General features: G+C 42.0%; 1 protein-coding gene across 4 annotated transcripts in view; it reads right to left on the bottom strand.

Moving 5' to 3' along the window:
• Positions 1 to 970: 970 nt before the first annotated feature.
• The window catches only part of ticrr (TopBP1-interacting, checkpoint, and replication regulator), a 29,678-nt gene continuing 17,513 nt past the window's right edge, over positions 971 to 13,135 (bottom strand). For 2 of the 4 annotated variants that reach the window (XM_038307535.1, XM_038307536.1), the window contains exons 12-21: positions 12,881 to 13,105; positions 12,561 to 12,648; positions 10,404 to 10,476; positions 9,593 to 9,724; positions 9,413 to 9,503; positions 9,269 to 9,327; positions 7,355 to 7,620; positions 2,583 to 4,518; positions 1,487 to 1,615; positions 971 to 1,417 (exon numbers count right to left, since the gene is read on the bottom strand). In XM_038307535.1, the coding sequence (XP_038163463.1) occupies positions 1,299 to 1,417; positions 1,487 to 1,615; positions 2,583 to 4,518; positions 7,355 to 7,620; positions 9,269 to 9,327; positions 9,413 to 9,503; positions 9,593 to 9,724; positions 10,404 to 10,476; positions 12,561 to 12,648; positions 12,881 to 13,105 (3,118 nt within the window). In that variant the 3' untranslated portion in view covers positions 971 to 1,298. The remainder of the gene's footprint in view (positions 1,418 to 1,486; positions 1,616 to 2,582; positions 4,519 to 7,354; positions 7,621 to 9,268; positions 9,328 to 9,412; positions 9,504 to 9,592; positions 9,725 to 10,403; positions 10,477 to 12,560; positions 12,649 to 12,880; positions 13,106 to 13,135) is intronic. The other 2 variants (XM_038307537.1, XM_038307538.1) reach the window with 1 other exon arrangement.

Genomic DNA, 13,135 nt, shown 5'->3' with positions numbered 1-13,135 from the left:
CAGAAGAACAATGATTTACTTTAATAAGCTGTGCTGAACATTCTGGATTTAAATATTGGAATTTGAAAAATACTTGGAAGTTCTGAGTTTTTTCTGGGCCCTCCAGTGGACTCAGTTTCCTGGTAATAACATTATCACTCCATACAATGCAACACCATGGGGCATTTTAGAAATCAATCTGATGCAGTTAAAACAAAATTCACATGTGAAGCGAATCAATTCTTTCAGGATTTTAATGAATAAACTTTCACAGAATGCTGGAGTTCACTGCAAAGCATGGAAATCTAAATAAGTAACGTCTTTCTTAAAATAAGACATTTTTTGTTGAATTGACGTGGTGGGACACTTTGCCAATGGAACAAGAGAACGTACATTTAAAATAAAAAATAATTGCATTGTCTTCCTTTAAGTGCATATTATCCAATCATCTTACAGTAAAAATACTAATTGCATTGGAAAATCATCCTATTTACCTGATCAAATTAAGGGTAAATACACTTGAGGAAATTTTTACGTATTTCTAGATGGTTTTTGCATTGTTGAAGCGGTCGGTTTTCCCGTCACAATGAGAGGAAGTCATGTTTTAATCCTTGTCAAAGTTCATACTTTTGTTTACAATAAATTGATCCATTATTATTCACCTCATTTAGCTCTAAATATAATCTAAATACTACATTTATTTTCCCTCTGCGCTCAATAAGTAGTTTAGCATTTAATTTTAAAGCTACAGTAATGATTTTAGTGAAATCAAAGGCAGTGAAAGTAAAACGGCTGTTCAGATGTGGGTGGGTCACCCGTGTAAAATGGTGAGCTGGACAGAGTTCACCAAGCTGACCTTTGAAGCGATGGGAGCGTTTCTGTTTGCAAGCTGCTGATAAACGTGTTAGAGATGTTTTTATGGTTCCACAGCACAGATTTTATTATCAGCGCTCCGGTTTAACCTTCCTGCTTTTCAATGACTTCCAAATGGTTGAGAAAAACTGTTTATTTACAAGAATTTATCAACATTTAGCATATTTACAAGATTTCAGGAAACACATTTCACTGAAAAACAAAGTTAAAAAAAAGCAATTAATAAATAAGCAATAGCATAGAAATTGGGGAAAAGATCCGAGGGTTTAAAGAAACAAACATGGACACTTTAGTTGTGGTGAAAGCTATTCTTTAACACCATTTAAACTAACGGTTTCAATGAAAGAAAACCTTCCCAGTTTATCTTAGATGACTTTCCCATAGCCTCAGCTTCACAGTGCAGAACAGACATCTTCTCTCTGCGACCTCCGCTGTCTTCATCTGCCTCAACGCAGGAGCCTCTTCCGGCTGCAAGTCTTCCCCATGTTGGAGCGCCTGGTGGGCTGAGAAAGGCTGAAAGGCGAGAGCTCATGTCCACCTTCTGTTTTCCCTGAGGTCGCCTCGGCTGAAACAGAAACCCAGATTAGGTGACCTGCATTATGAGGAACATATATAGATCAAATTTAAACGTTACCTTTAAAGTTTGCTGTTTTCTTACTAGTGGAACCTGGTTTTCCTTTAAACAGCAGCGGAGACTGAGTGAGGGCCAAAATACCACTCGGGGTTACGGGTTTTATCCCCTTCCGACTGGGAGGAGTAACTTTTGCCAGAGAGGAGAGACAACGCGGTGAATGAATGAAATCGTAACCGTCCCACGGCGTTTATTGCCATGTTTTTTTTTCTCTTTAGACGTAGATCTTATTATGTTTTAATATATGAACATTCTATCTGCTCTGGTTTGAGATGCTGTACTGACTCATTAAGTGGGACTTTACTTTATAGAATGCACTAGTGAACACATGCAACCGGTGTGTTCCGGCCTTTAGCTATAGGATTAGACTGCTGGAGGACAAAGGGACCCCTTTTTCTCTCTCTACTTTTTCTCATAGTAGCTTCTTCATGCTAGTTTGGCTGCGACTCCATCCTGGAGAGAAATATCAGCTTTCCTGCTGCCATCAACACCTTTGTTTATAGATGTTGGAGCTCGTCTGCCTGGCTGTGTGTTTCCTGGACGGGGCCGCCTGTGGAGCTGGTTGACAGTTGCCTTTTGCATCTATGCTTCTTTTTCTATCTCTGCTTCTGTCTCCATGAACCCCAGTCAGCCTCAGCAGATGGCCGCTCACACTGAGCCTGGTTCTCCTGGAGGTTACTTCCTGTTAAAAGGGAGTTTTTCCTCTCCACTGTCGCTACAAGCATGCTTAGTGTGAGGGATTGCTGAATGATAGAAAACTTTTAATCAATCTGACTGTATGATCTGGTGAACTGGAAAGTGCCTTGAGATGACATGGTGTGAACTGGGGCTATATAAATAAACTAAATTTAATTGAATTAGCCTGGGCAGCCTAGAAAAGGGGCTAAAGGCAAAAACACCCCAAAAAACAGTTAGTAGCTAAAATGCTTCTAATTTTAAGACTAAGATATATTTTTGAAATAAATACCTCTGTACTTGTCGTAAATAATGCTACACATTTAATAATGAAATGTAAAATCCATGGTTTTAGTCTAATAACAGGTGTTTTCTATTCTTTAAAGCTCAAATTCATGACAAACAATGTAAAGATGTTGCTTACTTGACTTCACATCTCCAGTTTCTGCTGCCCAGAGGCGTTCAGCAGGTTTCTCAGGATCGGCGCAGTCTGCGCCGTCAGCCAGCTTGGCCATCCAATACAAGTCCTCGCCAGGGGAGAGGGGGGACACATTTACTGCCACCGGGGGCGACTGTTTAAAGGTCCAAGCCAGTTTTTCAGATTTACTGCTTGAGGGCTCTTCAGGGTCTTCAAAGTCCTGCAGGCGACTAACCCCGAGCTCCGCCTCCTCCAGCAGCTCCTCCAGGCGAGGCTCTCCCCTCTGGACGCGATCCTTCCCCCCGAACACGCCGAGCTGAGGCCTCTTCCTGCGAGGCCAGCTGTTCAGGTTCTCTGGAGTCTTTTTGCCCACACTCTGAGGCGAAGGGGTGAGGGGGATCAGGTCGGCCACCGCACCCGGAACAGGAGATGAGCTGACTGCACAATGGCGTGTCGGTGTATAGGACTGACAGATGAAGGTTTGGACAACGCCTCCTTTTCCGGGAGTGACGTGAGTACAGAGAGATGGAGAGTAACTGGCGGGATCTCTGGGTTTGGACGTCAGGGCCAAGGGGCTTTCCACGGGAGTCTTTGCGCCAACTAAAGGGCTCTGCGCTCCTGGTAGAGGAGAACCACCGTCTGCATTCATGGAGTCTGTTCGTCTGATTTTAAGCTTCGGAAGCCCTGAAGTCTGCATTTCCAGTTCCACTTGGTAGGTATGAGAACTTGGAGTATCTGAGCCTTTCTTACTGGTGGATCTTGCAGAGCCTCTCGGGGTTGAAAATCGAGGGGGATCGTTCCCGTACCCTAAACGAGCTGCGGCCTCCCTCTGCTGGCGGTCGGGGGTTTTTCGGAAGCCGTAGTTCCGACTTGGCGTGCTTTGAAGCGGCAGAGCCTGCTCAGGGGAAGCTCTTCCTAGGAGGTAGTCTGAACTTGACACAGAGGACTTCCTTGAGAAGCTAATGCTCATCTTTATGCCTTGATTAAGCTGAGTCTTTACCACTGTAGCATCAACGATATCCAAGCTGTTGTCGTCTGTGGTGGCAGAGTTACCATGAGAGGAGTCCGCTTCCTGAGATTCAGTCTGGAGACTGGTCTCAGAAGACCGAGGTGTTTCCGTCTGCTCCTCGGTTGAGAGCAAGCCTACAGAAGCTGGTTCTGTTGGAGCCCCGTCACCGTCTGGAGGTGTTGCTGGAAGCAGGGGTGCGGTGTTTGACCCTTTCCTTGGAGTTCGCCCAGAGCGAGTAACCATCTGGTGAACAGGACTCGGTGTTTTCACTCTGCTTCTGCACTCAGGTGAGAAACGTGAGGTTGATGGTTCCAGAGGTGATGGAGGCGTCGTTTCCGGATCAACCACATCCCTAGTTTTATCTGTGCTGCTAGTTACATGTCTCAGAATTTTTTCTGGAGTCAGGAGATCATGCTCGGTTAGCCGCACTAGGCTGACTTGGCAGGTTTTATCTGAGGTTTTAAAAATGTCTCTTTTAGCTTTAGTGCTTTGGTCTGGGCTGGGAGTTTTCATTTGTCTCAGAGAACCAAGAGAAGCTGAACTTGGTGACTTAGGAACTTTGAAAGTTGCACGGTCCTCCTCCCCTCTACGTTTCTGAGGCGACGGAGACCATGTGACGCTCTTCTTGGGAGTCTTGGACAATGGGCTGTTTAGTTTACACAGCTCAGAAGCTTTGACTGGAGTCCTAAGAATACCCTTCAAAGGACTCCTGGCTGGGCTTTGCTTACTTGGCGTCTTTAGGAAAAGAGGCTCTTTGCCTGCAGATTTCAAAGGACTGGCCTTAGTGGACGCAGGACTCTCTGCGACCGCTGAAACATTCATTTTAGACGCAGGGGTTCTGGGGGTGTTTGGGGTTTGAGGGGTCCCTGGAATCACAGGAGACAGATTCCTTCCTCGTCTGGAGGGCGTCTTTGCAGGGGTTTTGTTCGGACTCTAAACAGGAAGCAAACATATGATATGAGTTCCACAAAACAAGTTATACACCAGGAATTATGGTTTAAATCAGAACTAAAACAGCAAAAGAAATGATTTTAATTCAACCAATAACTTTGTTTCTGATAGGAAATGATAGACGTATCGAAAAAGATAAAACATTGAAATAGACGTGCAGGTAGAAGTGAGCGGCCCTGGCTTTATAAAGCCATAATCGTAAATCTATAAGGACTGAATTTTAAATGTATAAACAGCAGAAGATCATAGCATCACTGGGGTGTTCCTATGATTTGTGCACCAGGGGCACATGAACAGATGAGGGGAAAGCAAAGTTCAACAATGTCTGAAATTAGCTTCAAGTGGTCTGGGGAGGCTTTGAGCTCTTACAACAACAGAAGGTGCACAAAGATTTTAAATAATAATGAAAATGCTGGCTGCCCTACATCAAACAGTTTTCAATGAGTGATAGAGCCCATGAACAGGGCTGTTTGTAAACCTTTCCCCTCACAATTAGGGTCACGCATTTTATTACAAATATTCAGCATCACACCCTGTGTGTATCTCCGTGTCATTTCATCATTAGTTTTACTTTAATAACCACAGCACACTTCCTCTCTACTCGAAGCAGCCTGTAAATGCTCTGAAATACTGTGTAGCTGATCAAAATCCTAAGTTGTAGTATTAATATTAAGGAATCAGAAGCACAGAAAGTGTTACGCAACACTGATATAAAATATTATATTTATATATTATAAGATATATAAATATTAAAATCATAGTATTTTTGGCTACAATGTGAACTAACCCCATTAAAAAACGTTTTTTTAACTCATTTCAATTTTCTTCTCAATAACAAACCTACCAAATTATTTACCACTGACATTTTTCTTTTGTTGTAATGCCCTTTACCTTAGCATAGTGATTTTCAACCAGGGTGCAGCTGCACACTAGTGTGTTGTGAGAGATCGTCAGGTGTGCGGTGTGTCTAATATCACTTAATTAACCATTGGCGGGTGCTATAATTAAGTGTGGCAGATAATGTAAAACTCTTATATTGCAGTGGGTGGAAGCAGAGGGCGATAAATGCCTGTAAAGACAACAGAGTGACAGTTTGGGATCTCAGCAAGACGAGCAAGTGACGGTGATGGAGACGTTTTTGGGATGGGAAATGCAAATGCCGAACAGGACAAAAGTGCAACCCAGATGAAGGTCCTGGTATGTGTGGTCGACAAAAGAAAGACGACAAGATGGTGAGTGTGTGGTGAGAAGCTATCCAATAGCGACATGATGCCGAGAAAGCTTAAATGCCATCTACAAACCAAACATCCATCTGTTTAAAACAAGCTGATAGACTATTTAGCACGCTTGCGTACAAATGATGAGAAAACTTGTTGCCACACTGCCACACTGTGGCAGAAACATTAATACCGCCCGCTTGTAAATGAGATGCTTGGTCCTGAAGTGGCCAAAGAGGAAGCCAAAGTGCCTGTGTTGGATGATATTTTACGCATTGTGAACTTTGTGAAGAAGCGACCTTTTAGATGTTGCTTATTTGCCTCTTTGTGTGAAGAAATGGGAGTGGAACATAAAATCTTACTGCTCTACACAGATCCGATGGTTGTCGCGCAGCATATTTCTGGCCCGTGTGTATGAGTTGCGAGAGGCAACAAACGACAGGTCTGATTACTCACAGCTGCTTGCAAGTAATGAGTGGTGTGTAAAGCTGGCGTACCTGGCTGATATATTTCATTATCTGAACGAACTGAAGACACGGATGTAAGGCCAAAATGAAAACCTGCTACAAGCACTGATAAAATGAACGGGCTCCATTTAAAGGTGCAGCTCTAGAAACAACATGTGCAGTGTGGCAACACAGATGTTCCTGCTCACAGAGAAACTGCAAGATGGCAACACTGCTGTAATGGGCGAGGTCATGTAGCCTCGTGAGACCATCCTGATCTCACGAGCTTTCAAGATTTCACTCGCAGATCAGTCTGGAGACTCTCCGTTGAAGAAAATGTGGAGCCGTTCACCAAACGAACGTCCAATCAGCGTTGGCTTTGAGGCGGGTTGAGGTGTGAAGCAAAGAGAAGCGCGACAGTTCAGTCTAAAGAACATGGCGGCTTCCGTATTTTTTTCACTGAAAGAAGAGCAAAACACTGCTCTGGAGGCTTTTCATAGAGAAAAAGATGTTTTTGCTCTTCTCCCGACTGGTTTCGGCAAGAGTAGCCTGGCTTGTGGTTGTGTTTTCGTCGTCGCTCTGTTAGTACGTCATATGCTTCGTTGATCTGATTGGTTTATTTGGCCCGTCTATCACCAACATAGGCCAATCAGCTAATCAGTATTTTCGCCCCTTCCCAAAATTACTTCAACGGAAGGTTTCCATCTGGTGGAGTCAGGTTAGAGGTCATGGGCACACATTTACAAACTCTAGAGAAGTTTTCATTTTATTTCTCTTCAGCTTTCCCAGAATTGCTTGACTGGATTAGGGACCCATACCGCTCAGTATCCATTGCTTGAAAGCATGACTTTAAAGGAGATGGGGGAACTAATGGAAGTGAAACATGAGGAGACGTCTAAGAACAAAAAGTGATGGACTGATTTCACTCCCAGTGATGAATAAACGAGGATCGGATTAGTCAAAAAAATTTCTTCATAAACGAAAACTTTGATTGATAGGTTCAAATGGGATCTAGAACGCCCCCTTAATAACAGGCCTGGAGGGGAATCTGTTACTGCATTCTGACCAGTATGAAATAGACAAAAACCAGAAAGGCTTCAGAACATTTTCTACTTTACATCCTGCTAAAATTCTTTGATAATTTGGATAAATGACCTCAAAAACACTGGAGTCTGTGAACAGCCGAGCCCTGGTGGTCTGGGTTTCGCTGGAACCCGCGGGGGAAACCGCGGCTCCGAAGAGAAGACGGATAGGAGACTGGACCGCCTTCACATCAACGTCACAGCTGCTGCTGTCGCTGAGCGGCAGCTGAGATGAAGAAAGGGCTCTCTCAAGGTTCCTGGAACGAGGCTGAGAACTCGAGTAGAAGATGCTGGAGTGTCGTCTGGCAAGCTTCTTTATTCTTGGGCTCCTTCTCAGGTCTGTGGGAAAAGCAAACCACAAACAAATACATTGGTGCTTTAATATGAAACCAACTACTGGTGGGACTCCATTAACATTTTTAATCAAGTTACCTGAATTAGAATTTCTAAAAGTAGAATGGGAGGCAGATCTTTTAGTTATCAGGCTCCTCTCCTGTGGAACCAACTACCAGTTTTAGTCCGTGAGGCAGACACCCTGTCTACTTTTAAGGCTAGGCTTAAAACTTTCCTTTTTGATAAAGCTTATAGTTAGAGTGGCTCAGGTTATCCTGAGCTATCTCTATAGTTACGCTGCTATAGGCTTAGACTTCTGGAGGACATAGGGACCCCTTTTCATCATTCTATCTCTATTCTCCCACTCTGCAGAATCTGTTAGTTCAATCTCTAACGTTCTGTTCTCTCTGCTTTTCCTCATAGTAGCTTCATCTGGTCTGTTCCTGTTTGGCTGTGACTCCATCCTGGAGAGAAATATCAGCTGTGCTGCTGCCATCAACACCTTTGTTTATAGATGTTTGACATCGGCCTGTTTCTCTGACTGTGACTAACTGGATGTGCTCTCTTCATCCTCTGACATGGAGCTGGCTCGGAGTTCGTCTGCCTGGCTGTGTGTTTCCTGGACGAGGCCACCTTTTACAGCTGCCTTTTGTATCTCTGCTTCTGTCAAGCATGCTTAGTTTGAGGGATTGGTGAGGTGTCAATAAGTCGATGCAATCAGCTGGTTTTCCTTGGATAGAAAACTTTGAATCAATTTGACTGGATGATCTGGTTGAACTGTAAAATGCCTTGAGATGACATGTGTTGTGAATTAGCGCTATAGAAATAAATTGAATTGGATTAATCTAATTCATTAGGGGTGCAACATTATAGTTGCAGCCCTAATACAAACATTTTACTGGAAATAATTATCTCTTTTAGTAGAAGTCTCCTCAGTGTGAGGATGAGCTGTTCTCTGTTAACTCAGCTAAAGCTTTAGATACACAAGAAAGGAATCAATGTAAAATTTAGGGGACAGCATCTAAATCTAGACAATTCATGAAAGAATGCTGTTCTCTTGTCTTCTGCTAATCCAAGAAAGGAACATTAGGGTTCAGAGGGGAACCCCTGACATCCTCCAGTTAATTCTGTGAAATTCTGAGGGGTTCCTAGGCCAGACAGGAAATATAGTACACTGTTGGTTCTGGGTCTTCAGATGAGTCTCTTCCTAGAGGGACGTTTCCAGAAAACCTCCAAAATGTAGGATCCAAGAAGGCCTAAACTCCTCAGCTCACGTTTGAAGTTGCGTCCAGCTGTCCTACAGAGGAGGTTCACCCACTTACATCGAGGCTCTCTGTTTCAGAGGAGATCCAGATCCCTGATCATTAGTGAGGTTAAACCTTGGAGGTTCCTCTCCGACAGAGAAGGATTTTTACAGAGAGCCAAACTTTCCAGAGTCTTTAGATGGTGAATCCTTCACAGAGCACACGCTGAGCAGATTGAGAACTTTAAAGGGCTCAAAATTCATAATCCTTTTGGTGATTAGGCTGAGTCAAAGTTAAAAAAGCTTAAAGAAATTGTGAAGAGAAACAAATATTCAAATCTGACTAATTCAAGCTGAAAGAAAAAAAGCAAGACTTTCAGCAGCTTTAGAACAAAAAGGGAGGAGAAATACCTTCGGCTGGTTTTACTGGTGATTCTTCTACTATGCACTCCTCAGTTGGGTCAGATTTCCTGTGAAAAGAGCATGAATTGAATCAAATGCTGTCATTCATAAAGAGCTTCAGTTATTGCATGTTATAAAATACCAGAAACGTACCTTCCTATTTTCTGCCGTTGTAAGAGGCGACTGGATACCTGCTTATGCAGAGGCGTCTCACACACCTTCTTTGTTAGAAGTTTATGCTTTTCTGAAATGTTAATACATTACTTTTAATAAGTAAAAAAAAAATATGATCAACTTGGTTCAAAAGCGCCATTAAACATTGTACATCCTTACCTTCACACTCAGGAGGACGCTGGCGTTTCAGTCCCTCCACTGCAGACACAGACTGGCTCCTCGGCAGCTTTCTTTTCTTCGAAGGGGAAACAACTTCTTGGTTGAACAGGTTTCTTCGTACTTTGGTTACTTCTGTGAATTGAGAGAATTTATTCAGAGGATTTGTGGGTAGGAGAGTTGCACAATGTTTGTATGTGATTTACATATTACCAACTCCTGTCTGGGCTACATGTTTTAGCTAATTATCAAAGCATAATCTATTCCAGCTCCGTAGAGCAGGTAAAGAGATTGTGAGGTGATCGAGTCATGTTTTAGTAACCAAGGAGCTCACGGCCAAAACAACACGACTATCCAAAGTTAGCAGCTTTGGTCTTGCTTTTTAGATGAAGACCAAAGTCAGGGGTGGGCAATTCCAGTTCCTGAGGTTCCAGTTCCTGAGGTTCCAGTATCCTGAGGTTCCAGTATCCTGTACTGTTTAGATTCACCCTTGGTGTAACACACATGATTCAGGTGTGTCTTTCGTCTCCTTAGTATTCAGTCAGTTCCTCCAGGCTCCTCTCAATCATCTAATTACTTGATTCAGGTGTGTTGAATCAAAGGCACATTTAAAAGTTTCAGGATACTGTCCCCCAGGAACTGGAATGGCCCACCCCTGCACTAGACGCTGAAATAGAGCATCTGCTGAAGCTTATTCTAAACTTCTTGGGAAGCTTTTTGTGGATTTAAATAAAAAATTTGTGTGAAACACTGATAAAACAGTAATTTCCTTTACATCCATTAGTCCAGTCTTTAAAAATCTACCGACACATACCTTGGGTTTGCTGTTTCTGAGGTTGCTGTATTTCTACAGGTTTCTCCAAAGCAGTAGAGATCTTTGTTTTGCTCTGAGAGAAAAACAAAAGAAACAAAAGAAAAACAAATCACTAAACAAAACAAAAGATAAATAGCGCTGTGGCAAAGAGAAGGAGCGGTGGTTTAAGTGCTTCATCTTCAAAGTATGGCTTCTGATTACACTGATGAATCTGCAAACGTAATGTATGTATCTGCTGATACCTATACAAGAAAACAAACGCTAATGTCATCCAGAAGTAATGGCTGTCAGACACATCATCCATTTCAACTTGATGTTACAGTAAAGATCCAATCAAGGGAATTTTTGGTTTTCTAGCTTGTTTTCATTTTGGGGTAAATTATCCGAAATACGGGAGACAGTTTAACTCTAAAGCTGGGTATTTAATTGCATTTGCAACAGAATCACAATTAAAAAAACCCAGTTTTCAAACTGATTTTTAATCACAATTTATTGTGATTATAACAAGAGTAAGACACTAAAATTCTCCCTGCAGCCCTTAATATCTAGAGATCGTAAAATTAGGCTTTTTTGAACCTTTCAAGCTCTTCAGAAAATGTGTGACATTTTTTAAAGCCTTATATATAAGCTCTGAAAACTCACTGGAGCCCCCTAGAGGTCAACAATCAGTCAGGTCTACCATCTTTAATGTCTCAGGGAAAAAGATAAAATAAATATATAAATAAAAAAATATATATATATATATATATATATATATATATATATATTGCATTTGCATTTTCCCCCATTCTCTATACCTTTTTCTCCAACATGAGCTTCTTTTCCGAACATACAGCTTTACGATCAACTGGAAGAAGTAAATTTCCCTCTGGAAAACCACTTATATCTGATATAATATATCCCATGAAGTTGTTTTTAAAAATGTTAATTTTTTTTAATAAAGCATTGTAAATGCCACGATAATCACATTTCTTTAATCTTAATATCAATTAAGGCAATTCATTTAAACAATAATTACTTAATGATTTAATGATTTTTTTAATGACCCGCGGAAACCTGTAATGAAACCTTTCATTGCACAGTGCAATGTAGGAAGCATGTACGAAGATTCACTTTAACCTATGAGGTTAGTGCCATAATGATGGCGTTCAACTTGACAGTAACGTTTGGTCACGTTTAACCATTGATCTGTTACTTCCACACCAAGGTAGGTTAAATGATTGCTAATATTTTCTGAAACAGCAGACGCTAACTAATACCAACAACTGATGCTACGTTTACAACAGACACGCGTTGAGCAGTAGAAGCAGCCGGTTTACATGCAAAGTCCATGGTTGAAGCGCATCAAGATGCATCTAAAGGTCCTGTAGTGGGTCTAAAGGAGCAGGAGCATCGCCTCATGAGCTTCACATGCAGCAGATGCTGGAGTTGGAAAAATGTTACTTTTGTTGTTCAATTCGTCACATCAACCAGTTAATTAACACCTAAATCGGGGGTCGGCTACCCGCAGCTCTTTAGTGCCCCCCTTGCGGCTCCCTGGAGCTTTTTCAAAAATGAATGAAAAAAAAAACTTTTTGTGTTTGTTTTAATATGGTGTGCAGGAGGTCAATTTTCCAATGCTGAAAACATTTGTATTAAAAATAAATTTAAAAAATAATTTGCATCATAGCCATAGAGATCAGTGGTCATAACTTGAAACCAGCGCGGTGCGGTGGCAGGCAAACTCGGACCATGGATTCCATAGGGAAAAAAGGAAGACAGCTGATGAGAAAAGAGGATTAGTGCCATTTACAATGGATCAACAGGTCTTTGCTGAACTTTAATTGTCAGAATCAGCTGAGCTGAAGCTTAGAAACCTCTAAAACCTTCAGGACAGAAGCCCTCAACGACTTTAGGAAATGCCTGCCTTAGAGAGCATAATCTGATTGGTAGGTGGTCTCTATGAACCTGCCCCCTGCTGCATCCAATACAGCAGCAGTCTAAAGGTGCCAAAATGGGCAGCAAAAACAGAAAGGCAGTAACCTCAAAGCACTGATCCAAAAAAACAAACTAGTACCAGCATAATACTGGAAGTGGTTGATTAATATTAAATAAATAAATCATACTTGGATGCTAAAAACTGGATGAAGTTCTAGAGAGACAAACACATGAACTCACTGCTCTTGTGATCTTTTTGGGCAGCTGGATTTGACGAAGACTCTGGGAGGATTCAGTCAAACTGCGATGTCGAGTCAACATCCCACTCCTGGACAGAAATTCAGAGGAGTTATCGAATATCAGCGATACAAAAAAACCCAAAAAAATATTCCTAAAGCTCTAATAAATGTTAATTACAAAAAAAAAAAAAAAAAAAAAAAAATCTAAAAAAGGTTATTATTTGGATTTTACCTCAAAGTCTCATCTAATTGTTCAAAATGTGAATCCATGTTAAACCTATCATAATCTCTGATGCTTTTAAAACAGTTTGGGAAACTCACCTCCGCTTGTTGGCTGAACGATTTCGCAGTTGGTGTAAACCCTCCTCGGAAGCGAGGCTCTGTGTGGAGACGGGAGGCGAGGAAGCAGAAGGAGAAATACTGTCCTTGGCGACAGAGTCGTCACTGAAGAAGTCAGCAGGCAGGACAGCCACTAAAGCATCGGGAAGCTGAGTGCCCAGGCTGCTGTAGATGTCTGCAAGCACTTTAGGAACAGCAGTCAGGAACCTGTCATGGTGGAGGAACAACATGCCTTTG

This window comes from Cyprinodon tularosa, unplaced genomic scaffold, assembly GCF_016077235.1.
Source record: "Cyprinodon tularosa strain WSP-4 unplaced genomic scaffold, ASM1607723v1 ctg613, whole genome shotgun sequence".
In the NCBI taxonomy this organism is placed as follows: Eukaryota; Metazoa; Chordata; class Actinopteri; order Cyprinodontiformes; family Cyprinodontidae; genus Cyprinodon; species Cyprinodon tularosa.
This window is presented reverse-complemented; position numbering and strand designations above follow the sequence as displayed.